The sequence below is a fragment of the Vicugna pacos genome, chromosome 4, assembly GCF_048564905.1.
Source record: "Vicugna pacos chromosome 4, VicPac4, whole genome shotgun sequence".
Lineage (NCBI taxonomy): Eukaryota > Metazoa > Chordata > Mammalia > Artiodactyla > Camelidae > Vicugna > Vicugna pacos.
In genome coordinates this window covers 33,965,238-33,991,900 of record NC_132990.1, presented here as the reverse complement: position 1 = coordinate 33,991,900, position 26,663 = coordinate 33,965,238, and the positions used below count along the sequence as shown (strand labels likewise).

General features: G+C 42.1%; 1 protein-coding gene and 1 non-coding gene across 3 annotated transcripts in view; one reads left to right on the top strand and one right to left on the bottom strand.

Moving 5' to 3' along the window:
* Positions 1-26,663, bottom strand: part of LOC102528441 (histone-arginine methyltransferase CARM1-like) — a 274,834-nt gene that overhangs the window by 98,667 nt on the left and 149,504 nt on the right. For both annotated transcript variants that reach the window (XM_072959540.1, XM_015242609.3), the window contains exons 3-4: positions 7,222-7,328; positions 6,264-6,368 (exon numbers count right to left, since the gene is read on the bottom strand). In XM_072959540.1, the coding sequence (XP_072815641.1) occupies positions 6,264-6,368; positions 7,222-7,328 (212 nt within the window). The remainder of the gene's footprint in view (positions 1-6,263; positions 6,369-7,221; positions 7,329-26,663) is intronic.
* Positions 2,950-3,022, top strand: TRNAS-AGA (transfer RNA serine (anticodon AGA)). Its single transcript has one exon. It is a non-coding gene; the product is annotated as a tRNA-Ser (tRNA).

Here is a 26,663-nt window from a genome sequence, read left to right as displayed (position 1 = left end):
AGAGCTGTTTTAACCCTTGCGGAAAGAACTCTTTGGCAGGCCTGTGCTGCAGCCCGTCTTCCCACCCGTGAGTAAGGACGGGGCTCATTAGTGTACCGGGCTAACCAAATACAGTAGTAGTAGCGTTCTTTAGTTGGAGAACTTCAGAGCAGGGTCAGAGGTGGACTCAAGGTCCTTTGACCAAGCTGACGATCAGCTCACACCAAAGAGAACTCGCAACGGAAGAGGCTGGAGCTCAGGCTTGCCAAACCTGAGCATCAGCTGAAAATCCAAACAGGTTGCTCTGAATGTGTGTTGTTGTTATTTATGCTTTCTTTTAAGCCTTCAACTCCCTGAATCGCTTCTGCCTAAGCCAGCCTCACGTCTGGATGCACTAGGCAGCTGTTGAGACCAGGAGTTCTCTCCTCTGTGAAAATGCTGATTTAAAAAAAATAATGCTAAGCTCTTGACTCCTGCTCACTCTCTCAAGCTTCCAGCCACTGGTGCCCTGATAAATAAAGCGTCAAAACATTTCCAAATTAAAACCCTACAGCTCACATAGCCCCACACCCTCAGCAGGATGGACTTTCCCCGCTTGTACCCAGTGCACGCTCTGAGAAACTAAAAATAGCCAGATGGCAATTAACAGAAACTCCAAGGAGGGGAATGGGGTAGGTTCCAGCAGGGTCAGTTTCCTGGATGGGTTCCAAATGGAGTTCTCAGCCAGCAGTGCTCTGGCCAAGAAAGGATTTTCATTAAAACTGCATGGAGGAGGCAGAACGAAAGAGCAAGGTTTGAAAGATGGAAAATTATTGCTTAAGTGGAAACTACAGCATCATCCCAAGACCATCAATAATAATAATACTCGCTACTATGTAATGTGTTGATATTCTGGGCCATGTACTGAGCACTTCGTATGCACTGCATCCTCTTGACCTTGCAAGGACTCTAGGAAGAAGCTGCTACTCTTATACAGAAGGGAATTGAGGCCCAGAGACAGCAGATAAACTGCTCAAGATCTCAAGGCAAACAGAATAAAGGTCTGTGGCAGGTGCCCAGTAAGTGGCCAGGTTGGAGTTTGAACTCAGCTCTCTGGCTCCAGAACTCATGAACACACCATGGTGCGATGTTGCTTCACAGGCACATGGGGGTGTTTAAGTAACCACGATGCTTTCACTTGATCCTTAAGCCCCGAGAAACAAAAATCTCTTGGCAATTACAGCCAATCTTCCCATGGGCTCGAAAGCAAGACTCACTGGGTTCAAATTCTGGTCTTTTCATTTACTAGTTGTATAAAATCAGATAAATTATCAACATTCCTGGGTCTCAGTTCTTTCATCTCTAAAATGGCAAAAATATTAATCTTTACCTAAGAAAGCAGATCAAAGGAAACTGCTATAGACGGAATGTCTGTGCTCTCAAAAATCTGTTATGTTGAAATCCCAATCCCCAATGTGATGACATATGAAGACATGGCCTTTTGGAGGTAATTAGGTCACAAAGTTGGAGCCCTCAGGATGGGATTAGTGCCCTGAGGGGAAGAGACAGAGGAGAGCTTGCTTCCTCTCCCTCTTAGCCACGTGAGGATACAGCCAGAAGGCTGCTGTCTACAAGCCAGGAGACGAACTCTCCGCAGACACAACTCTACAGGCACACAGATCTCAGACTATGAGAAATCTGTGTTTGCTGTTCATGCAGTCTATGGTATTTTTGTTATAGCAGCCTGAACTAAGACAGAAACAGAGTATGGAAAGCTCTTAGCATGGTGACTTTATACAGGAAGTTCCTCAATAAATAATAGCCATTGGTATTGATTCTAAATCCATGCCCTTTCAGGTTGTCAATTTCAGTGAGAAAGAATACACAAGTTTAGAGAAAAGGTATCCACCTTGGATTCACAGGAGTTATTCTAGGAGGGTCTTCAGGGTGATGAAGCAAAGAAATAAGGATTTTAAAACACTCTGGATGTGCGCCGGATTTGGTAGATTTGGAGTTAGGGTGACCAACCATCCTGGTTTGTTTGGGGCTGAGGAGATACCTGGGACACTAAAACTGGTACAATTTACTCTTTCAGTTTTCAGAGTGGAGGGGATATTTACTTTCAGGAGTGGGCAGTACTGGAAGCAAGAGAGGTCATCTCCCCTCCCCTTTTCCTCCTACTAGGGGTGACCCACCTGATGGTAACACTGGGAAATGGTCTGAGTACGCACAGCGCTGGCAGCCTGCCTACCCCCTACCCAAGCATGCACTCCTGAGTCCCCCATCTGGAAGCTTGCTGGGCAGGCACTGAATTTGTCTGGGGAGACCCACTGTTCAGCAAGCAAACTAGTGAGTGGAAAAGTTTAGTTCGAGGGGAAAAAAAGGAGTAGGAAGCTTCATTTGGACACAGGTCCAAACTCTGTTCTGCAAACAGCATTACCAACAATAAAGCGGATACTGTGACTTCTACCTGACATCTGTGTCTATTTCTAAATTGGTTCAGAACTCACAGGGGGAGAGGGGTATAATTAATTATCAGTCATGTGATTAATTATCACCTTCATAAGCCCCAACAGATGGATGCCTATTTTATTTCATTGGCAGAAAAACCCATTGCAAGCTGGCAAGAAAAAGGTATTTAATAGAATCAAATAGGGTTAGAGGTGGGGGTAACCTTAGAGATGATCTGGTCCACTCTTTGTTTTTACAGATAAAAAGACATACAAATGAAATGGTCAAGTGACATAATCTATGTGAAATTCTGTGAAAAAGCCATCAAATGAACATTATTAGTATGATTAGTAGTTTGGAGAGTAGAGAGTGTAACCAGAATTAAAAACAGGTTATAGATTAAGCAACTTCAGAAGGAGAAAAGTTCTCCCAAATAGAAGTATTACCTCCAGGAAACCTCCTTAAACCAGGGAGAAGCAACCAACAGAGAGCTGAATTTTTTTTAACTGGCAAGAAGCCTGTAAGACTCAGGTCGGTGGGGGAGGGTAGAGCTCAGTGGTAGAGCGCATGCTTAGAATGCACGAGGTCCTGGGTTCAATCCCCAGTACCTCTGTTAAAATAAAAAACAAATAAATAAATTAAATAAACCTAATTACCTCCCCTCCCACCAGAACAAACAAAAAAATAAAAAAGACTAAGGTCAGTAAGACTGCTTATCCACAATCTGGAATACCAGGTGAGGTGTCGAAACAAACAAGTTTCCCCCTCTAGCCTCACCTTGCCCTCCAACAATAACATAACTTGTCCTCCTCATCAGGAATGTTAATTTCCGAACCGTTAACCAGAAACGCCCCACTGGCAAAGCAAGGGTGCTGGCCCCTCTAGATACATGAGAGCCTTTGGTCGAACAGGACCATTTCTGGTCTTACCTTTGTCTCTTATTGTCACCTTCACCCACCAGAGAACTTATGTTTGGCCTTTTGAAAACATCCAGTTTTGGGAAAGATGGAGAAAGCCCCTTTCACCTTGACTCTCCCACTGAATGAAACCTGGACAGAATACATGGAACAGTTTTGTGGAGACTTTGAAAAGTAAACAGTAGCAGGCAGACTGGGGAAGATGATCAGAATTTGAAATACTACTGATCATATCCCCTTGCCCTCACCCATGGCCTGAACCCAACACGCCAGAAATGGACACCAGGGAACAGGTGAGAGAGCTCCTGGAGACACCCTCCAGTCCGGCCCCAGCTTCAGGAGCGGGAACTCCTGATGCTCAAGGAGAATGTGGAAATCCTGTCTTTCTCTTCCTCTTCTTTGTTCTTCTCCTCTCTTCTCCCTTCTCCTCTTCTTCTTCCCCTCCTTTTTGTCTCTCTCTGAATGGCTGATAACTAGGCTCAGTCAAGGAAGTGCGTGGCAGAGTGAGCTTTCTGGCCAGTCTAAAAAGTGGTCCCAGAAAGTACCAGGGAGATCATCGAGAAGATGGAACTGGGCCAAGAAACCCCATTAGTGTTTTTTAAAAATGAATTCCTGGGCTCACCTTCAAACTGAACTTACATGGATCCAATCTTAATTAGCATATCAAAACTCAGAACTCCTCCTAGGTGCCAGACCCACCACCAGGTGACATGCACATGGGACAGATGCACACAGCACTGCTAAGGCTTTGAAAAGTGAACTGACACGGGAACCAGCGCCCCCAGAAGATCAACTAGTAGCATGGAACTCATAGCTGAACCTAACCAGGCTGAACGAATATGAAAACAAGAACACCAACATTCACCATAGGCTTTAAGCAAAAGACCCAAAGTTTCAGAACGTGATAATTCAAAATGTACAGAAAACAATCCAAAATTCCTTGGCACGTGAAGAATCAGGAAAATATCAATTCTCTGCGAAGGGATGATCAACTGAAGCGAACACAGCAGTGACACAGATGTCAGAATTATCTGACAAAAACTTTTAAGTAAGCTATTATAAAAAAGCTCCAACCAGCAATCATGAACGCTAATGAAATCAAGGGGAAAATAGAGTTTCCATCAATAAATACAGGCTATCAAGAAAAGCCACATGGAAATTTTGGAACTGAAAAATATAATCACCAAAATAAAAAATCTCTCACGGGCTCAAGAGCAGGATCGACAGGACAGCAGAAAGAAGCCATGAGCAAATCAGCTGCGGGCTGGGGGTCTATTTATCATGACTCTTTCAGGCATCTTCTCTCTACTGCAACTAACTACTGCGGCATAACAAACCCCATCAAAATTTTGTGGCTTACCCTAGAACCGATGTAATATCCCCACGTCTGTGGGAGGGTTGGGCAGTTTCTGTGTTCGTCTTGCCTGGACTGCTCATTTCTGCATTCAGCTGGAGGGGTGGGCGGACTGGGAGGTCCAGACTTGTCGGTCTGGCGGTTGGCATTAGCTGTTGACTGGAGGGCCTCACCCAGCTCCATGTGGCCTCTCAACCCCCAGGGGGCTATGGGCTTCCTCCCCGTCTGGTGGGCTCAGGGTTCCACAAGGATGAGCCTAGAAGACATGAGGCTCATGGAGGCCTATGCTCTGAAACTCACACAACAGCATATCTGTCGTTTTCTATCTATCACAGTCTAACAACAAGGATCGTGCAGAGATAAGGGATATAAAATTAAACTCTCTCTTGATGAAAGGAGCAGCTACACAACTCTGCCAACGGGTGTGGACCCAGGGATGGAGATCCTTCTTTCAATGATCCACCACATCTTTCCTGGGGAATCAATGCTGTAAATCTCAAAGGCCATAGATCTACAATTACTACAGCAGTGGAACAGACTGCGAGGCTCAGAGAATCTAGTGTTTTGCCTAAGATCAGACAGCTTGTTAGGGGGAAAGATGAAACTAGACCCCATGACTGCTGATTCACAGACCAGTCGTCTTGTCTCTGACGTGAGCTGTACAGTATTTTGAACACTCTGGCTGTTTAACAGGTAGGAAAGTAATGGACAGCACTTGTACAGTGGGCTGGCAATCGTTCATCATTTAGATTCATTTTGAGAAGGAAATAAATGCAGGCACCTGTGGAGTCTATGAAAAAAATGAAGTAAAGTGACACAGTAAGAGCTATTCATTATGCAGCAATAAAGCTCCTAACCTGTTCTAGGTACCAGCACATAGTGCACTCGGTCTCTTGAGTTCCTGGCACTCAAAGCTTAATTTCTTTATTGAGGTAAAATTCATGTAACATAAAATTAACCATTAACCATCTTAAAGTGCACAATACAGTGATATTTGGTACATTCACGATGTTGGGCAACCATTACCTCTATCAAGTTTCAAGACATTTTCATCACCCCCAAAGGCAAGCCTGTATCCATTAAGCAGCCACTCCCCATATACCCACTCCCCCAGCCCCTGGGAACCACTAGTCTGCCTTCTCTCTACAGATTTCTATCCTGGATGTTTCATATGAATGGAATCATATGAGCTTTTACAACTGCCTTCTTTCATTGAGCACGTCTTCATAGTTGATCCACGTTGAAGCAGGTATCAGCATTACATTTCTTTTTATGAATAACAGAAATATAAATAATATTCATAATATTCCATTGTATAGATAGGCCACAATTTGTTTATCTATTCTTTAGTGGATGGGCATTTGGATGGCTTCCACTTTTTGGCGACTGTGACAAGTGCTGCTATGAACACTCATGTAAAAATAGTTGTTTGACTACCTGCCTTTAATTATTTTGGGGTATACAGTTAGAAGCGGAACTTCTGGGTCATATGGTAATTCTATCAAAACATAACTTTGATTCGAGTTTTTGACAAGGTTCTTAAAATGGTTTGTTTGAAATTAAGAACCTGCTACCGGCATTACCTTGTCTCTAAAGTCAATGTGGTTCTGGAGGATGGCTCTGTGGTAAGTGGCTGTTCTCACAAAATCTTGCATCATGTTCTGCTGCTGGGAAAGGCAGCCATAAAACTGCAAGGGAAAGAGAAGGAGAGGGAGAGTAAACAAGCCACGAGGCAGTCCCTCCAAGAGCATCTGGCTCTTACAGCCCCCCGTGGCCAAGGCAGGCTTGGTCTAACACACTGGGGAGCTGAGGCTCTGAGCAACGGGGGACCTCTCCACACTGGCCTTGTCTGTAAGGCCCAGAGCTCTAAGCAGATTCCAGACTTTCGACTGTTGTTCCATACAATAGATACAGGCCTAGATCTTATCTAGGTTGGTGCCCAGGGGCCCTTCCCAAAGCAGAGGCTGAGAGAGCACAGATCAAGAATAACAGAGATGAGAGAGAGAAGGCCAGGGCCAAAAGAGAGGACCCTGATGAGTCCCATCAGCCCGGAGAGAAAGATACAGGTCTTGGGTATAAATCATAGGTGAGGGTGGGTGGGGCAGAAGGCAGTGACAGTGGTAATCCTGGCAAGGAATGCCAGCTGGGTGACGTGCTGCTTGTAAATCCACGAGCACGGACAGTCAGCAAGAAAGACAATCACTGTAACTGCTAGCATTTGGGAGCATTTTCTTTGGGCCAGGCACCGCGCTAAGTGTTTCACGCATATTCTCTACTCAAATCACATCACCTCAACAATTTGATGAATCATGTTCCTCGTCTGAGCAAACTGAGGCTCAGAAAGACACAGCAAGTTGCCCAAGTCCTGATAACTCGATGAGTGACAGAGCAAAGATTCCAGTCCAGGTGACGCTGCTGCGGCTGGTCAGAGGCTCACACTCTGAAAAACCACCGCACTCTCTTTTCCACCCCTCCCACGTATATTCACGGGTGTGTGCCACCTTGAAACAGCTCGATTCCACCTAGGGCAACGTCTCTGACCTGGAAGTATTGGGCCGCAGATGCCTCTTCTGTCCGCTGGCTGAACACCGACTCTTCCTTGTTCTCGTTCCGGCATCTTTTCAAGGTATTTGCAAACGAGCTGAATTCTGCCAGGAGGAAAAAAGCAGAGCCGTTTCTACACGTAGGAAACCAGAGAACTCACCACTGCTCTCTTCACAAAATTCCAGCGAGAAAATATTAAGAGATTAAAATGGCGCATTCGCCCCGGAACACAAGCATGAGAAGGAATGGCAAGGTGGAAATGGGGACTCCTCTGCATGTGACACCTTATTTACACTTGTCAGACACGTGCACTCAGAAATATCAAGTGCGAGAGCAGAATGGAACAGAGTCGGGGCTCATCGGACTCTCCTGGCGCTGTGCTAACAAAGCTCACAGGCTGGTTCTTGGCATGTGCTCTGGGGAAGGTGACTGCAGACAATAAGGGAAATAACATACATGCGAATACAAAATACACATGCACGTAAGTGAGTATATATATAAAATCTCATTCTATTATCACAGTGATGGGGTTTGTTTTTTCACACTCAGTCTTTCTTAGGTGTATAGAGAAAAGACAGAATAATTGGGGATATGTGAATACAAGGGAATGCTTTCTATTATTTGAAGGGAAAAAATACAGAATTGAAAGCTCAAAAAAATCCCAGCAGTGATAATACTAACAAATAACACAGTATGCACAGTTGTTAAAATCTGGGACTTCTGCCTTAGAAATGTCTCTCAAATCCAGCCCAGTGGTCCTCACTGCCTGTGGTCTCGCCCCTCTCCGCCGCTGTTGCTATGCCCAGGTCTCCTCCTTAAAGTCCATGCTGGGTCCCTAACACCCACCCAACCTCAGTTCACCTCGAGCTCCAGTCCCTCACGTGCTGTCCGCCCCTGTGTGCTCCCCTCCCCGCCCTCTCTTCCTGCACACCCAAGACCTGCACGATGCCCTTACGCTCCCACCAGGCTGAAGCACTTACAAATCCCCAGGTCAACCTGGTCCTGGCCTGGCTTCTTGACTTCGAAAGCTCTGTCTCTTCTGTTTAGATTACCTTCTGACATCAAACTCCTATTCATCCTCAAAGATTCAGTTCAAACGAGAACTTCCTCACTGCTGTGCTCTGGAACGCTCACAGGCGGAATTAACTGCCGTAATCCACTGGGCCACAACACTGGGCTTACACACCAGAATCACCTAGGAAGAATTTTTTTTAATGTATATGCTGGACCTTCATCCTATACTGGGTAATTCAATGTTCTGGTAATGAGAATAAGGCATCTCTGGTTTTTTCAAAAGCCTCCAGTGAGTTTTCATGTGGAACCAGGGACAAGAACCTTTGCTCTAATCTCACGCTCCCAGTTCATCATCATATTTCATATTTTACTGAATTTATAAACTTTTTAAAAAATGTCAAGCTTCATCTATATTAAAGAGTTTTAGGGCATGGTTTAGGGATTCAAGGCTCATTTATCCCTAGTCTTCAGAACATAGTGCTAACATAGCAGCCAACCAATAATGGGTCGAAAATGTGAATTCAACAAATATGGGGAAATGACAAATGAACCTGGTGAAACTTTTTCAATTCACCTGGCAATAGGTGAATGGATTAAGGAGATATGATACATATATTTCTATTCAATGCAGTATCATTCAGTCCTGAGAAAGAAGGAAATCCTGCCATTTGCAACAACACAGATGAACTCTGATGGCATCACGCTAAGTGAAATAAGCCAGACAGAGGAAGACAAATACTAGATGACATCACTTATATTTGGAACATTTTTTTAGAAGTCAAATTTATAGAAACAGAGAGTAGAAAAGTGGTTGCCAGGAGCTAAAGGGTGGGGGAAATAGCGAGAGGTTAGTGAAGAGGTAAAAACATTTTCAACTATAAAATGAGTAAGGTCTGAGGGTCTAATGTGTAACACTGTGACTATAGTTATTAACACTGTATTGTATAACCGAAATTTGCTAAGAGAAAACTCAAATGTTCTCAGCAAAAAATTAATAACAAAGTAAAATAAAACAAAATAAAATTCTCCAACATACTGAGAAACAAAGAAGATACTGGATAATATTTACCCAGCTCTAGTCTCCGGGCACCTCTCCAGTTCCCTAGAGTTCTCAGAGTTTGCCAGCAGTGGTTTGTGACACCCATCTGTGAGTTCTTTGAGTCCTGGGCATCTCAGTCGTTTGGGCTTTGCAAAGTCAATGGTAAATTCACTGTCCAATAGTCTTTTGAATACTCTTTACAGTTTCAAGTCTCCATCCTTTGGGGAAAATTTGAACTTTAATACAGCCAAAAGTAACAGCTGCCTAATTTAGTGAATAGGATGTATGGCAAGTTACAAAGTATCATTTTGGGTTTAAAAGCAAGATTTTGATTATAAAGTAACAAGGCTAGTCTGCTTGTGTACCTCACCAGCTGTCTTCAATAGAAAACGTAAAAGAGAAGCTCCAACGCAGTTTTGTTTTACACCAGCATTCATGCAATACATAAACAGCCTTCCAAAATTGATACTAATTTGGATAGATCAACTCTGTATTTGCTATTAAAAAAATCTTATTACACTATAGACACTATAATCACAAGTCTATAATCCTGATGCAGAGACCATATTTGACAAAGCAAAAATCAAGGTCTCTAATTTGTCAAGTCTGAGATGAATTTATAGGATTTGGGAAATCAGGAGTCAGACCTTGGTAAGTCCAGGAATCTGCATCAATTAACTTCTGTCTATTGTGAATACTCTCACAATGGCTACCAAAAGAATGTTCTCTTCACAAGTCACCTTTACCTTTATCTTAACAGTTAAATAAATACGGGTAAACAAAGGAAATGTCTGTGTTTTCATATGACGTATAAAGATACAAGAAAACCCACCACACTTTAAAAAAGGAAAAGAAATTTAATTCAAGAGAGCCCAGAGGCAGCTCTGCAGCAGTACCTCGAGCTTGATTTTTTTAAAAAAAAAACCACACCATGATTATCACATTGTCAGTTGCAGATCTGGTGGTATAATTTTGGGACATGTGGCCAGAACAGCTGAGGCAGTCAGGCAGGTATTACCCTTTCCTGGCACAGAAAGGTGCTAGCATCTTGGTAAATAAATTCTGTATGGCAAGCATCACAGACAGTATCACTTGTAAACAGCAGCTATTTAAGAGAAGCAAGCAAACAAAAACAGATCCCTTCAATCTGGTCTTTTTAGGAGTAACAGAACAAAAAGGAAATGGTGTGTCTGAGTAGTCTTTACTGATCCATGACTATAACAACACGCTAAAATGGAAAGTAATGGTTTCTTTAAAAAGAACCTAAATCAAGCCTGAGAATCAAAAGAAAATAATTAGAATCATGGCCGAGGCATGGAACTGCCATGTCCTTGGTTAACAGCTATAGGCCAGAGAAAATTACATCTGTGTATTGTGGTGAAAAATGACAAAACATGATGGTTTACAGCCAGAGTGGTTACAATGCCCATTCCACCAGGCCATCCTCTTTGGAAATAGTATGGATAAATGTGTCCTCTGAAAGGAGTTCTCATTTTACTCATAATCCATGCTGTGTCCAAGGGACCTGGCTTTTACTAGTAACTGAGGGTGTTTCCCCATCTTTCTCCACTCTGCCCTCAGACTTTTGGGAAATATCCCCCAGGGACCTCCTTATTCCAGAGCAGTGGTTCTGACCCAGATCCTCCCACCTTTTCTGCCCTAAGCAGTTAAGGGAGACAGTATGCAAATGTGAGCATCCATTTAGATTTTAGTATGTTCTCAACAGTTGGCCTTTCTTCACTCTCCCCTGGGAGCCATCCTGGCTCTACAGAATTAATGGCATCTTTCAAACAAATGGTACCTGCAGATCAAAAGGCTTTGCTATCCAAAAAAATGTACTCCTTGCCAAAATGCTTTTCAAAGGCAAAATTACCTGCAGGATTTAAAGATCCCTTCACTCCGCTTACCAAAAGTCTCTCCCTCTAGTTTGGAGAACAGAGGAAGAGAAGCAGATGGATTACTATTATTGCATCTTATTTTGGATTCACCAATAAGCATTGCCATAGTCTGAATGTTTGTCCCCCCAGAATCCTATTTTGAAACCTAATCCCCAGTGTCATGGCAGTTAGAGGGTAGAGCCTTTGGGAAGTGATTAGATGTAGATTCTCTGAGTGACCCCAATAGATACCATTGTTATAAGACACTATAGGTTTCTTTGCATACATGAGAAAACCAGAAGAACAGACAGCTTCACCAAACTTCAAGCTAAATTCCTCAAGCTAGAGCTTTTTTGTCCTCTTTAAAATAAATTTGTTAGCATTCTTTGAAAGCAATTGCCAATCAACCTCTCTTAAAATAAAGACACAAGCTCTAAGAAATCAAATGTATTATTCGGTTTTGGTCTCCTCTCAAAGCCTTACAATTGGCAACCAAACCTATAATTCATCATCTATGTAACACTTAACTAAAATTATTTTTGTACAACCAAAACATTGGTACAAAGCACTGGGAAGGGCTATTTGGGAGTATTTTGTACATCTGTCGTAACTCTAAACATTAAGAATCTCACGTAAAAATAATTGGATGACAACTCTCATCAAATTTCATAGGCAATCCAAATGCATTTCTTAAAAACCAATTAAACACTTTCTGAGATGACCAGCAGTGACCTGAACATTAGTAAAATAGTGAGCGTCACCATTTGTTTTCACATTTGTAAGGAGAGTTTATTTGTCCAAATATTGAGCCAGTTCACTAATCCCTGTGGGATCCTCGTGCACTTGCCCTGACTCTCCACCCATCGGCAAGGAAAGACCAAGGGCTGAGAACTGTGTGGTCTCCAATAAGCGGATCGATCAGAGGTCAGTCTTGGAGGGAAGGGTAAGTGATTGAGCCAAAGCAGAAACAAGATTCTAAGGAAAGGGTATCAGAGAAAACCCTTTCATTGGCAAGAGATGGAAACTCAAATCAGTTTAATTGAAATAGGAATTTTATGGCTCACAAAACTGAAAAATCCAGGATTAAAATTCCATTTTCAAGTATGGTTGTGTCCAGGAGCTCGAATGATTTTAAGACCCTCTCTCACTCGCTCCGTCTGTATTTCTGTTTTAGCTTCATGTTCAGTTGGGCTTCCCCTCCCACAGGGCAAGATGACTATCATTCTCTCCAGCACAACACTGCTACCGGCTCGGCAAGCCCAGTCCTTCTAAAATGTTCTGATAGAAGCTCCAGATTGAGTCTTACTGAACCAAGTTAAAGACCTATGTCTGAATCAACTGCTATGGGCAGGGATCAATTGACCAGACTTGAGGCAGCCTGATCAAATTCCAAAGGAAAACTGGGCTTCTGTTATCAGAAGAAAGGAGAGTAGATTAAAGGTAGGCTAAACCCACAGGTGACCATTGCTGAAAGGTAGATAGAAGAATTACAGACTAAGTTGAAATTTAGAGAAAATATATGTGCTTCAGGAGGCAAACTGGAGGATGGAAGCCATGGAAAAGACATTAAATCTCTTGGCTTCGAAATCTTTCAACTGGGGCTAACTTAAACCGAGCTTTGCACTCAGAGTAGGTTGCTGTTGTGAAAGGCCACTACTAAGCAACTGATGTAGCATTTCTGGTCCTATATAACAAGCGGAACCCCTGACACTGTCATAGTTACCAGCTCTATTTTCCTGTCCCCCTCCCTAAGAGTATCTGGCCCCTTTCATAGCTCCTGATGTTCTAGTTGCACTATTGGATCCCATAGCTTATCCAGTAGATTAGCTAAGAATGAGCTGCTGACCAAAGGGTCACTCAGTCTGGACCAAGAGACCCCCTGACACTAATAAACAGGGATGGGCTCTGGGGCTCCAAAGGGGGCTGATCCTACATCTTGGTTTGCCTGGGACATCCCAATTTATGCCTGCTATCCTGGGGAGGTTACTGATCGCATTCCGTCCCACCCTCACAAGAGCCCTGGTTGGGATGATAAATTCCTGAATCATCCGCGCTCTAAGATGATGTAGTCTTAGGGGAGGTAGCCAGGCTGGGTCAAGTACAAGAGGGAAGAGGCAGCTGGGAGAGATGATGACACAGAAAGACACAGATGGGGGAAACCATGCAAAGAATGCCTGTTTCTCCATGTGGTTCCTGCACACCTGTCCCTCTGCCTTAATATTATGAGACATTTCCTTATAGTAACTTTCCCTTTTTGTCCTGAGCTGCTTTGTATAGGTAGTCTTGACTAGAATAGAAATTCCCCCACTTTACAGCTGTGTTTTTTGGTTTTTGTTTTTCTCTGAGTCATTTCCAGTTTACTCAGATTTACTGAGAGTTTTTTTTTTTTTTGGGTTTGGGTTTGCTTTGGTTTTACTACCAATTTTATATATTTTTATGTTGTACTTATTTCAAGTTTTTTTTTAATCTACACTATACTTTTCTCTACCCTAGAGGTGAATAGTCTAGTTGCAGTTGTGCTCATTTCTACCATTATGTTTTAATCCATCAGGGAAGACCCTCCCATACACATAGCACTTAAGATTAAGACTGAATTCCACAAAACCGCCTAGGCACTTGAAGATCATCAGACTTGCAGAAAGGCAAGCAGTACCTCAGTTCACTGAATGAGGCCGGAATGCACCTCCTGGAGGACTCAGCATATATTCACAGAGGCACTAATTTATTTACGTGGCAGCACGAGCGATTATTCAATTAGTCCTCACAGCTTCCCAAGGCCTTTGCGTGCCTCCCAGCAAGCAAAGCAGCACAGGTGAACACCAAACAGGTGGTATCAAGGCACGTTTCCAATTTGATTAGATTTATAGTCTTTAAAATGATGTTTAACAACTTAAATCAACATTTTTACAGCTGCCTATTCCCTACTCCCTATATTCCCAGAACAGTTAACTTTGGTAAGCATGAATATAACCCAACACCAAACTTAAAAACTTGAAATAATAGCCTGTACCTCCAGTACACAATGTTGGGGCACTTCACTTTGCCAAGTGAAAACTTAGCATAATAGAGAGACATGGAAATCTCTCTGGGCTTTCTCTTCTGTATTATCTATAAACAAACGAGACAAAAATACCCATAAACTCAGTTAAGAAATTCTGTCCCTGTTGCAAGGCTAAGGAAAGAAAGTACTTTGCACCTGGCAGCCTTGAGATTTCAAGTCACATTAGAAAAACACAGTTTCAGATGACAAGTAGCATCTTTGGGCTTTGCAAGATGACTTTCATGATCTGGCTCAATTTCCGCTCAGCCATGGCCTGTACAGTAACACTACATAACACTCACCAGAAATTAATCTTGCCTTCATATTTCAGAAAACAAAATGTTCCTACTGTAGTTTCTCAATGACGTGAATCTAAAACCAGCTAAAAGCATGGATGTGCATTTATCTTCTTAGCTCAATCTCTTTGCTTTTCCCCTCTTTTCGCTTTCACATTTATACAGCTGGTCCACTGGGTGAAAAATGACTGGGCAGAGGCTAAATTCAGCCCACAGGCATTTTAAAATCTGACCATCATGTGTCTTAAAAAAATCAGAAAAAAAAATCTCATAGGAAATGTGAATTTCTGGCTAAAATTGCACAGCAGGGTACCCCTGGGTCTGCCTTTCTCTCTGGCAACAATCACATGAAGGAAGTAGCTGCTGCCATCCTTTGAATGAATATGAGATCCCCAGCTCACCACAGCTGCTACCATACTGTCTCATTTGCAACCAGCCAATTCATGCATTTCCATGACTTACCTGGGCCCTGTAGGCATTTGAGTCTGTGCTCTCATATCCCCAAGAGTCTGTTACAAAACTTAGTAGACAGTAGGTCTGCAACTTAAAACATCAACCAGGTCCTATTAATTTCTAAGCATTATGAATTATAAAAGCTAAAGAAAATGATAGCCAAACACACTTTCTCATGCTGCCTTTTCAACCAATTGTTAGTTTAATTTTGAGTTTATAGAAAAAGTTGCTGAGTCCTTGGCAATGATTTTATTTGGCTATTTTGTACAGACACTCATTAAGGCAGATTCAAACTCTAATTCTAGAGCTGATAAGTTCTGGTAAATTGGTCATTATCATTCCCAAACAACCTATTTTCAAATGAATATGGTACTGCCAACTGACCTACAGTGTGATTTCAGCAGTGAAGATGAGTTTTCATTAGACCATCCACCTCCCCCAACCTTCCCCTATAATTAGAGATGATCTTGGAGACTCAAGAGTGTGACATCTACAGTTGAAGAGCATTCCACTCAGGAAGGAAGGCAACAGCATGTACCAATTTATCACAATCCCTTAACTGATCCAACCATCTACTTCGAAGACAAGCAACCAGTGGATTTAGAAATAGTTAAATAAATAGTTGAATAAATGTTTCTTGGTTGACACCCACCTGCACTATCCTCATATGGAACGGTGGATAACATCAACCCAAAGTCAGGAGAATTAAAACCAGGGATACTGGTTATCATTCAGTGTCTTCATAACTACAACTGGTAGGCAATTCTTTTTAGATGTAGGGCTTACCTGAAGCTGTGACTGCACACCAGGTCTAGAACGAGCATTGAGTTTGAACCCCTGATACTTTATTAGAAAGACTGCTCCAAATCTTATTAGGGGTCCATTTGAAAATGCCAAGGGAAACTTTGCTTGGCATTCTGCCCATCTACCACTGATCTGCCCCCTTATGGACACTTGGAATCTTGTAAATGAACAACATTTCCTCCTTCGCTTGGGTGCCAGGATGCTGAGAGCCAAAATCATGTGTTGACAGCAAAATTTATGGGTCCTATAATATGCAGATTTTTGTTTTAACTTCCTCTTGGCCTCAGTCTTCCTACATTTTCACTGATCTTTAAATTTATCTACTTATATTTTATACATAAATATGTGAGGAAACTCAACTTCTCTGTGGAAAAAAAATGGGAGATGAATGCATGGATGGATGATGGACAAAAAGATTGATTTATTGCCTTCATCACTGCTATATGAAGATTGAACAAAGACTGGTTAAATCATTCTGCAACTTTCTGCCTCACTTCGCACACAATAACCCACCCTGCTCTACACAGCAAATGCAAGGACTTTGGAAGCAACAGCGTTGGTCCCATATGCTGAAAGCAGATGGGATCTGCACTGTCTTCACAGTAGCAGCTGCCCAGGAACCAAAGTGAAGAGGAGGAGGCTGGGGGAAAGAGCATGAGGGGAAAGAAACACAAAAGAGCAATCAGGAGCAGAGAGAGAGAGACTTCCTGTTACCAGTCTCAGCCATGGTTAAAAAGCAAGCATACATTTATGAACTGCTCTATTTGATAACGTTTTCACATTTATGGCATCGCTTAATTCAATCCCCACTGCCAAGAGGTATTATGATCCCCACTGTACAGATGAAGGAGAGATACAGACACAGTACACTCTGAGTCAAATTAGCAAGGTCAATCTTCATTCCATTACTACTATCTGCCTTCCAGAAAGTGGGAAATTCTAAAATATAGGAAATCCTTGAGAGGTATGTCTTTGTTTCTTTTTTCCCAGCCACCCTCAATCAGTACAGAGACAAAAGTTAAGATGTAACATATAGATGTAATATAAATAAGAGGGAAATGATTTCAACTGCAGCCAGAGACACTGGCTAGACAGGGAAATGCTTTTGATTCCAAGTGTTACACAATCATGACAGCGAAAGGCTCTCAGTGCATAAATGGATAGTTTTCTTATTTGGGGATATTACTTTAAAGATTAGCTAATTATTATTCTAGGTCAGCAAAACTTTGCCAAAATGAATTTACTCTAGCTGATCTCTCACTGTCCTTGTAAACCAGGTAACTATCAATATACCAGGTGTCAACATCAAGGTTAGAGTGATGTCAGCATCGTAGCTGAATACAGTGCCCTTTGCTCCTGTACCCACCCTCCCAACAACAGTCTGGTATCCATCCATGGACAAAAGTGCCTTTGTGGGAGCTGGGGGATCTGACACCACACACCAAGAGACCCAGGAGCAGTCTCATCCACACATGTGTTGAGTAATAGCTATACAGGTCTTGGTTCCAGCTGTGAACCCTGAGTGGACCATGAATTGGCTCCAGCTCCTCTTAGTCTTGGAGGCCCTGGAAAACAAAATCTTAGACAATCAGCCATAGACAAGATGTCCTTTGTAGAAGTCCAGGTTTCCAACAGATAAGTGCCAGCACACCAACAGAGCAAAAAATACAAATCTGGACACACTGGAGGGGTAAGAGTAACATTTTAACTTTACTTAAAGCACACCTCCCCCAGGGCAGCACAGCTTATTAGGGCCAAGAGAGACCTTGCTTGTGATTTCTACCACGGAGGAAAATGAGAGTATGTGAGTAAGTGCCCAGCTTCCCCAGCTATGTAGGATGCTGCCAAAGAGGCTCATTTCTCTCTTGTCCCATCCACAGTATTGAATCATAAGCAGCATGTACTGTGGGTGTGGGGGGACTCTCAGAGGGCATTAAGCGAATAAGAATCCTACTAACTGCACTGTGAACTCTATCAAGAAGCTCACCAACAAGCCACTGGGGACACCTCACCTGTGGATCTCCCCAGCTGGCTCATGGGCATCCCTAATGCACTGTGTGCCTCACCCACACACACCTCCGCCCAGTGGCCAGCTCTCTATGCAAGCTCCCACTGAGGCAATGAGAGCAAACTCTGGAAAATAGCTAGTGAGTATATGTACAGATAGCCAGCCTAAATCTGCAGGTCAGGGAGAAACCCCAAATTTAAGCTTTACATAACCTTTGGGAAAACCAAGGGAGACTGTCAGCACTCAGCCTAGAGCACTGCAGGCTCAAAAGAAGGCATGCAAACTTAAGAGTTCTGCCACAAGAGGGAGTAAGAAACACGCAGCAGGGGCATCCACAGCAGGTCTGAGGAAGCCTCAAAACCCTCAGCAGGGCAGATAGAAGGTACCGTAAGGACCGGAGGAATTTATGCTGCTTCTAATGTGAAGACAGCCACGCAAATTTCAAAGAACATGAAAAATCAAGGGAACATGACATCACCAAAGGATAACAATAGTCTTCTAGTAACCAAGCAAAAAGACATGGAGATTTGTGATTTACTCAGTAAGTAATTTAAAATAGCTGTTTTATGGAAACTGGACGCACTATAAGAAAACACAAAAATGCAATTCAACAAAACCAGGAAACTTTTTTCTACACAAACAAAATGAGAAGTTTTTTAATAAGATAAATCATTAAAAAAAGAAACAAACTCTAGAGCTGAAGAATACAATAAATTTAAAAATTTAAAATGCAATAGAGAATCAGCATCAGAATGGATCAAGCAGAAGAAAGAAGTTGTGAGTTAGAAGACAGGACCTTTAATCCAGTCAGAACTGAACACAGCATATGTGATCTACAGGATATCATAAAAGGAAAACAATGTGCAAATTCCTGGAGTTCCAGAAGGAAAAGAGGAGCAAAGAGGGGGCAGAAAGCTTCTCTAAAGAAATTGTGGCTGGGAATTTCCAAAATCTGCAGAGAAATTAGAGTATCTAAGTTCATAAAGTTTATACTTCTCTAAACAAACTCTAAGAGATCCTCCCCAACACACATTACAATAAAACTGTCAAAGACCAAAGATAAAAAGAGAATTTTAAAAGCAGGAAAAGAAAAGAAGCTTGTAACTTGCAAGGGAACTCCCACTAGAGTATCATCAGATTTCTCAACAGAAACCTCACAAGCCAGGAAAGAGTGTGACAATGTATTTAAAGTGCTGAAAGGAAAAATTACCAACCAAGACTACCTTATCTGGCAATAGTATTCTTCAGAAATGAAGGAGAGATAAAGACTTACTAGATAACCAAAAGCTGAGAGAGTTCTTCATCGCTAGACTTCCAAGTTCTTTCAGATAAAATGAAGGGACGCTATTAGTAACGTAAAAACATATGAAAATATACAAGGAAGGAAGGAATAAAAGGCATACAATTTATAAAGGAAGAAGTACAACTGTCTTTGTTTGCAATTAATATGATCTTATATATAGAAAATTCTAAACTCCACCAAAGCATTGTTAGAACTAATCAACCAATTCAGTAAAGTTGCAGGATACAAAATCAACACACAAAAATTTGTTGCATTTCTATACATTACAATGAAATATTTGGAAAAGAAATTAAGAAAACAAACTCATTTTACAACAGCATTAGAAGCAACAAAATACTTAGGAATAAATTTAACCAAGGAGGTGAAAGATCTATTTACTGAAAACTTTAAGACATTGATGGAAGAAACTCAAGATGATACAAATTAATGGAAATATATCTATATCTATATACGTTCATGGTTCAGAAGAATTAATATTGTTAAAATGTCAATACTCCCCAAACTTATCTACAGACTCAGTGCAATCTCTATCAAGATTTCAATGGCATTTTTCACATATATAGAACAATTCTAACATTTGTATGGCACCACACAAGACCCTGAATAGCCGAAGAAATTCTGACAATGAAGAAAAAGGCTGGAGACATCACACTTGCTGATTTAAAATACACTAACCAAAACAATACGGTACTGGCACTAAAATATACACATATATCAACAGAGTAGAATTGAGAGAGCCCCAAAATAAATCTTCACATATACAGTGAATTAATATTTGACAGGGAAGCCAAAAATACTCAATGGGTAAATGATAAACTCTTCAAAAAATGGTGTTGGGAAAACTGGATAACCACATGCAGAAGAATGTGATTGGACCCCTATCTTACACCACTTAAAAATTTAACTCAAAATGGATTATAGAGTTAAATGCAAGAAATGAAACCATAAAACTTCTCGAGAAAACAAGAAAAAACTCCTTGACATTGGTCTTGGTAATGATTTGTTTGATATGACACCAAAACAAAAATAAACAAGTGGTACTACATCAAAAAGCTTCTGTACAGAAAAGAAACAACCAACAAATGAAAAGACAACCTATGTAATGGAAGAAAATACTTGCAAATCATTTATCTAATATGGGGTTAATAACTAAAATGTGTTTGGAACTCATATGACTCAACAGAAAAAAAACCAAACTGATGAAAAATGAGCAGGTAGCCTGAAAAGACATTTTTCCAAAGAAGATATACAGATGGCCAACAGATAAAGGAAAAAAGGCTCAACATCACTAATCATCAGGGAAATGCAAATGAAAACCACAATGAGCTATCTATCATCTTACACCTGTTAGAATGGCTATCATCTAAAGGACAAGAGATAAGTGCTGGTGAGGATGTGGAGAAAAGGGAACCCTTATACACTGTTAGTGGGAATGTAAATTGGTCAACCGCTATGGAAAACACTATGGAAGTTACTCAAAAAATTAAAAATAGAACTACCATATGATCTAGCAATCCTACTTTGGGCATATATCCAAAGGAAATGAAATTTCTATCTCAGTTATCTGCACTCCCACGTTCACTGCAGCATTATTCACAATAGCCAAGAAATGAAAACAATCTAAGTGTCTGTCTACAGATGAATGGATAAAAAAAGATGTGTCATATATATTGAATGGAGTATCATTCAGCCATGAGAGAGACGGAAATCTTGCCATTTACAAGAACATGGATATACCTTGAGGGCATTGTAGTAAGAAAAATAAGTCAAAGAGAGAAAGATAAATACTGTATGATATCACTTATATGTGGAATCTGTAAAAGCTGAACTCATACAGAGTAGAGTGGTGGTTGTAAGGGGCTTGGGGCGAGGGAAATGGAGACATGTTAGTGAACGGTACAAACCTCCAGTTATAAAACGAATAAATGCTGGAGATCTAATGTACAGAACTGTGATTATAGTTAATAATACAGTATTATATACTTGAAATTGCAAAGAGGGCAGACCCTAAATGTTCTCACCACAAATAACAGATGGTAATTATTTGAGGGGATGGAGGTGTTGAGTAACCCTACTGAGGCAATCATTTCACAATATGTAAGTATATCAAATAAACACACCGTACACCTGAAAGTTACATGGTGTTATATGCCAACTACATTTTGATAAAGCCAAGAAAGAAACAAAAAAAATCAAATTGATAAAATACTGCATTTTAAAATTGTTTAAAATTGTTAAAAAAATCTGTCTTGTCTACACACAGGTACATACACACCCACCTAGAGGACCCTAATTAATCCCAAGAGGTATAGCGTAGAAGTCCACGGTGTAGATGCCAAGAGCTCAGACTCAAACTAGCCTGTCCGGCATCCAACTCTGACTCTATTATTTGCTACTGTGTGACCTTAGGCAGGTTACTTAAAGGTGTGCATCCATTTTGTCCTTTGTAAAATGAGAATGGTAATAGTACACGTCCCCCAGGGGTGATGCTGAATAGAGATATACACACATATTTAAATTTACTTACATATGTATATACACTTATATGTATATTTACACATAGACGTCATACACTAAGTATTCAGGGTTAGCTCAGGCTGGAAGTTAATTTATTTTTCTAAAGGAAAATGAGTAGGCACAGGTGTGAACTTTATCCAAGTGGCCCCTAGGCCTCCTCTCTCCTGGGGACTGTTTCTTTTGCAATTACTCAAGGGTAGGATGGCCCTTTCTGAGTTTTTTCTTTAACGGTCTAGCATTGAAATTCATTCCAGTACTATGGAAGGAAGCCAAGACAGTCAGCTTTTCTTGGAAGGCTGCATGCCTCAGAACAACCTGAGCCAAGGGGGCTCGAGTGCTGGCAGCTCCTTATTAAAAAGCATTTATTGATCACCTGCTGTGTGCTGGGCACAGAACAGGGGGGCAAGATGGGGGGGGAAATTAGAAATGAGGTTCCCATCCTCAAGGAATATGTAACTAGACACACACACACCTGAAAGCACTACTACGAAGCAATGCACTGTTACACACAAAATGATGTGGGATAATTTATATTCAAAAATCCAAGGCGATCAAGAGCTGTATATTCATCCCAACAGGGAAGGCTGCCTAGAGGAGGCTAAAGGTGAGCTGAGAAATTCGGGCAGGCCGAGAGGAAGGAGGAGGGGAATGGCCTGAAGCAAAGCTCCTAGCAGGGAGATTTTTGAGTCTGATGTGCAGGTGGGGAAGTGGCTTAATTTTCTTTGTTGAGGGGGCAACATATGGAGTCATAGAGAAAATTAAAACTGGACAGAAAGGCTACTTGGTGATGTACTGTTCAGTGTGAGGTTAGACTTGTCATCTTAAGCAATGGGTAGCCTGTGTGGATTTTTGAGGAGGGTCTGACGACAATTTTAGCAGTTTTCTTTGCATCAAGCTTTGGTCCTGCCATGGATATCACTGCTGACTTTTTGATCAGTTCCATGAACATTCATTAGGTTGCCACCTGCATGAGGGAAGGAAGACTGTTTCGGGCCTGCTCAACATTGTCCAGAACAAGCGTTGAACACTGTAGGAGTCAATCACTACTACGGTGAGCAAGTAAAAATTTCCTGTTTGATAACTTAATGAGTTAATATATATAAAGTGCTTAAGAGAGTGCCTAGCACAAAAGAAGCTCTACAAAAGTACTGCTAGTCCCCCTCTCTCCTCTTCTTCCTCTTCATCCTTCCCCTTCTCCATGAGTAAGGAGTATCATACAGAGTACGCATCATAGCCTCGATGAGTCCTGTCCACTGGGCCAGGGTAGCAGAGTATCGCTATGCAGGCTGTGCATTGCACAAAATATTCACATAGACTATGAAAAGAGTCGTGTTGTCTGGGATTGCTTTACACGACAGCCCTGCACAGGTAAGGTTTCCAAGTCATATTCAGACTGGAGGCTCCTTTCATACTTTAAAATTCTAGAATATTCTCAAAAACCCTTCCTACCATTACAGCAGAAGGCAGATTAAAGAGCGGACAGAGTAGAAAGAAACCATAACAGTGTAAAAATGAAAGAAGTCATTCCCAAAGTAACCAGAGGCAGCAGGCATCTTTTAAGTACATCCAAAGAAAAGGACCCTCCTAAAGAGTCTGCAAAAAGGAAGAATGCGAAGATCGCTGCTTTAAAGGCTTGAACGTGAGTAACTGCAGTCAAACACAGAGAAAATGCTGCTATTGGTATAAAATATCTGATTCAAGAGTGTGTGAGGTCAACTTGGGAAGGAACAGCACAGGATGTGAGCAACACGGAACACAAAAGGATTCAGGAGGACCTGAGGAAGCACAGTGAAAAGGCTCTGGACTGTTGCTACGAGACTTCCCAGTTCTTTCTGGAGGTGGGATCACCTATCAGGACGTGAATATAGTACTTACTATTATAGTCTCAGAGGTGTATGTGATTCATTTGCTGTATAAAAGAAAACAACTTAGAAAGCTGTATGCCGTTAACACCATGTGGAGGTTTTAGTTATTCATGACAGGTCACTTTGTATTACTTGAAAAATTATTTTTTCCGTTGAAGTATAGTCAGTTTACAATGTTGTGTTAATTTCTGGTGTACAGCATAGTGATTCAGTTTTACGTAAATATTTCTTTTCATATTCTTTTTCATTATAGGTTATTACAAGGTACTGAATATAGTTCCCTGTGCTATATAGTGTTACCATTTGTTCGTAAGGGCTTAGTTAAAGACATTCCTTAACTAAGGGTAGGAAGAGGTGGTCCCCAGGTGATAAGCCCAGTTAGGATTCTAGTTGGTGGCCAGATTGGTCAGAACAAGTACTCTTACAAAGAGGTAAGGGTAAGATTGGTTTTTAAGTGGAAGCTGAAATAATGCAAACACCTCAGAGGTCAGTAACCATACATCTCACCTTGCTTGCAAAATGGCTTATTGGCAAATGGTGTGCATTTTATTAGAATGACTTCCATGTAACAGAAATTTACCAATGACAAGTTGCTAGCTGCCAAAACTCAACTGGGCTACATTACAAAGGATGGCAAGTGGAAGCTCTACCTCTGTGGCTGCTGAGGGACTGTGAGCAGAGGGAATCGCGGGGGTGCTGGGGAGGCTGGACTGCGATGCTGCAGCACCGCTGTGGCTGGCAGGGGATTGACAGAGGTACAGGGATTGGCCTCACCGTGGCAGTCCCAGTTGGGTTTGCTCTTTCTTTGAGCGAACACCCTGAGCTCTCCAAAGCCCCTAGAAGCAGCAAGGCAAACATCGAGATGACAAACTGCCCCTGCTGTGCCTCTCTTACAGCTATGATCACTCTGCCGAGTGCGACAGTTACCAGGGCGCACGGCCACCTCCCTGCTGGACTCCTAGCTCCTGGAGAGTGCAGCTGTGTCTGGCTCATTTTGGATCTCCTGTAGTGACTAGCCCAGCACCGGGCCCGTGGAGGACGCTTACGGTGTGCTGGACTATGTACACTCTGTCCATTATCTCATTTCATCAGCCAGCAGTCCTCTCCAGCATGTACTGGAATTATCCCCATTTCACAATGAAGAAACTGAACCTCAGAAGGATACAGTAACTGCTGGTAAGTTACACAGCTGATTGGTGAAAGAGCAAGATTTGCACCAAAAGAAGTCATGCTTTTAACTACCATATTATCCTTCCTCTCTTAGGGACTGGCAAACTGACCCATGGGCCAAATTCAGCCTCTGGCCTGTTTCTGTACCAGCCACAAGCTAAGAATGGTTACACGTTTTCACACAGTTTTAAACAAACCAAAGCAAGAATACTTTGTGAAAAATGAAAATTACATGAAATTCAAACTTCAGTGTCCATAAATGACGTTTAATTGGAGTACAGCCACCTTCGTTCTCCTATATATTGGTTATGGCTGCTTCCACACCACAATGGCAGAGTTGAGTAGCAGTGACAAAGGTCATATGGCCCAGGAAACCTAGAATACTGAGTAGCTGGCCATTTACAGAAAAAGTTTCCTCACTTCATCTCTAGGTACAGAGCTAAGCAGGAGACACACTTCTCTGCCCAGCTGTTCAGGCACACTGGCACACGAGGTCAGAAAAATCATGGAGCGTTAAGTGTCCGATCCGCTCAAAAGCACTATCTGAAGGCCATGGCTGCAACCTGGCCACACCTGGAACAGGGAAGCAGGCACAAAGCACTTGGCTCAGAACTATCTGTGGGCAGAGGATGTACTGCTGACGGTAGTTCTGAAGGTCAATAAACCACTGACTGGCTGGGCCAACTTGCAAGTAATAAGGATCTTGCAGAAGACTGAGCTGTGCAGATGATAATGAAAATCACATTTAGCCTTGAATGAGCAACTTCCTCTCCTGCTGAGCTCTCTGTAGAGATGCCAACAAGTTTAGGAACTGACAGATTTGAGTATCACCATCCTAAGCTAGAGATGCTAATTGAGCAGTGACATAGCCAGGGGGCAGACAGCAGGACGGGAGAAGGGCAAGCCAGATGCCTGCCTCAATCCTGTACCTGCGGGATGAGAAGAGCCTGGATGAACCTTCTCTGTACACAGCCAGGAGAACTGTGGAAGCAGCCAGAGGGAGCCCTAAAGGCAAGAACCCAGATCTGGGGTGGGGGGCGCAGGAGTGGGCAGGAGGTGGTCATCACTTGACCCTATGTTTTATGGGCCTCCTGCCAGATGTTCCAGGTAAGGCCTGGGACAAAGTGGTCACCACACCAGATCTTACTAGATACCCCAATACAGGACACATCCTTGACTGTGACTTGGTACTTCAAGGTCACTGTTCTGCCTGGCAGCTATCCTGAAAAAGTGTAGTAACAGGAGGGGGAAATTAACAGAAACCACATCTTCAGAAAACAAAGTGGTACAATAAATAAAGCATAGGCTTTCAGGCCAGAATCCCTGGGCTTCAGTTTTGTCTCTGTCATCAGTACTCCCTGCATGATCCTTGATATCAGATAACTTAATTTTTCAGATTTCTGGTAAACTCCTCTGCAAAATGAATCAATAGTTAATCAATGTGTTATAAATCCTATATAAGTCAGAATTAGGTTTGTCTGCATATAACGAAAAACTCAAATAATAGTGACTTAAATGAGAGAGTGATTTATTTTTCTCTCATATAAAATGAGTCCAGAAAAGGCAGTTCAAGGCTGGTGCAGCAGCTCTACAGTCATGCAAACACAAACGACATCAACTAATCCTTCTCCTCTAATGTGCTCAGAACATACTTTCCATCCTCAGGGTGCCTCACTGTCAAAAATGACGGCTGCAACTCCAGAAATCATGTCTACACTCCTGGCAGCAAGAAGCTGGAAGGGGCAATGGACAAATGGCATCCCTATCTGAATCAGCCTGTGTTAAGGAGATTTCCCGGAAACCTGATCCAATCAACCGCCAACTTTATTTGCACGGCTGGCTGGGAGACGCACACTGTAACTATGGTCACTGCCACTCCTAGTAATATAGAACGTCTGACAGTGCGGAAGGAGAACAGAATGAGGATGCAATAAGCAGTCTTGGCCACAAATGCTCACCTCAAGGGCCGATGCTGCTCCTGAATGACCTAGTGTGTATGAAAGGACATTGTGAGGTTGCAGAGGGACATGCAATAAAATCCACTCTCCTTCCC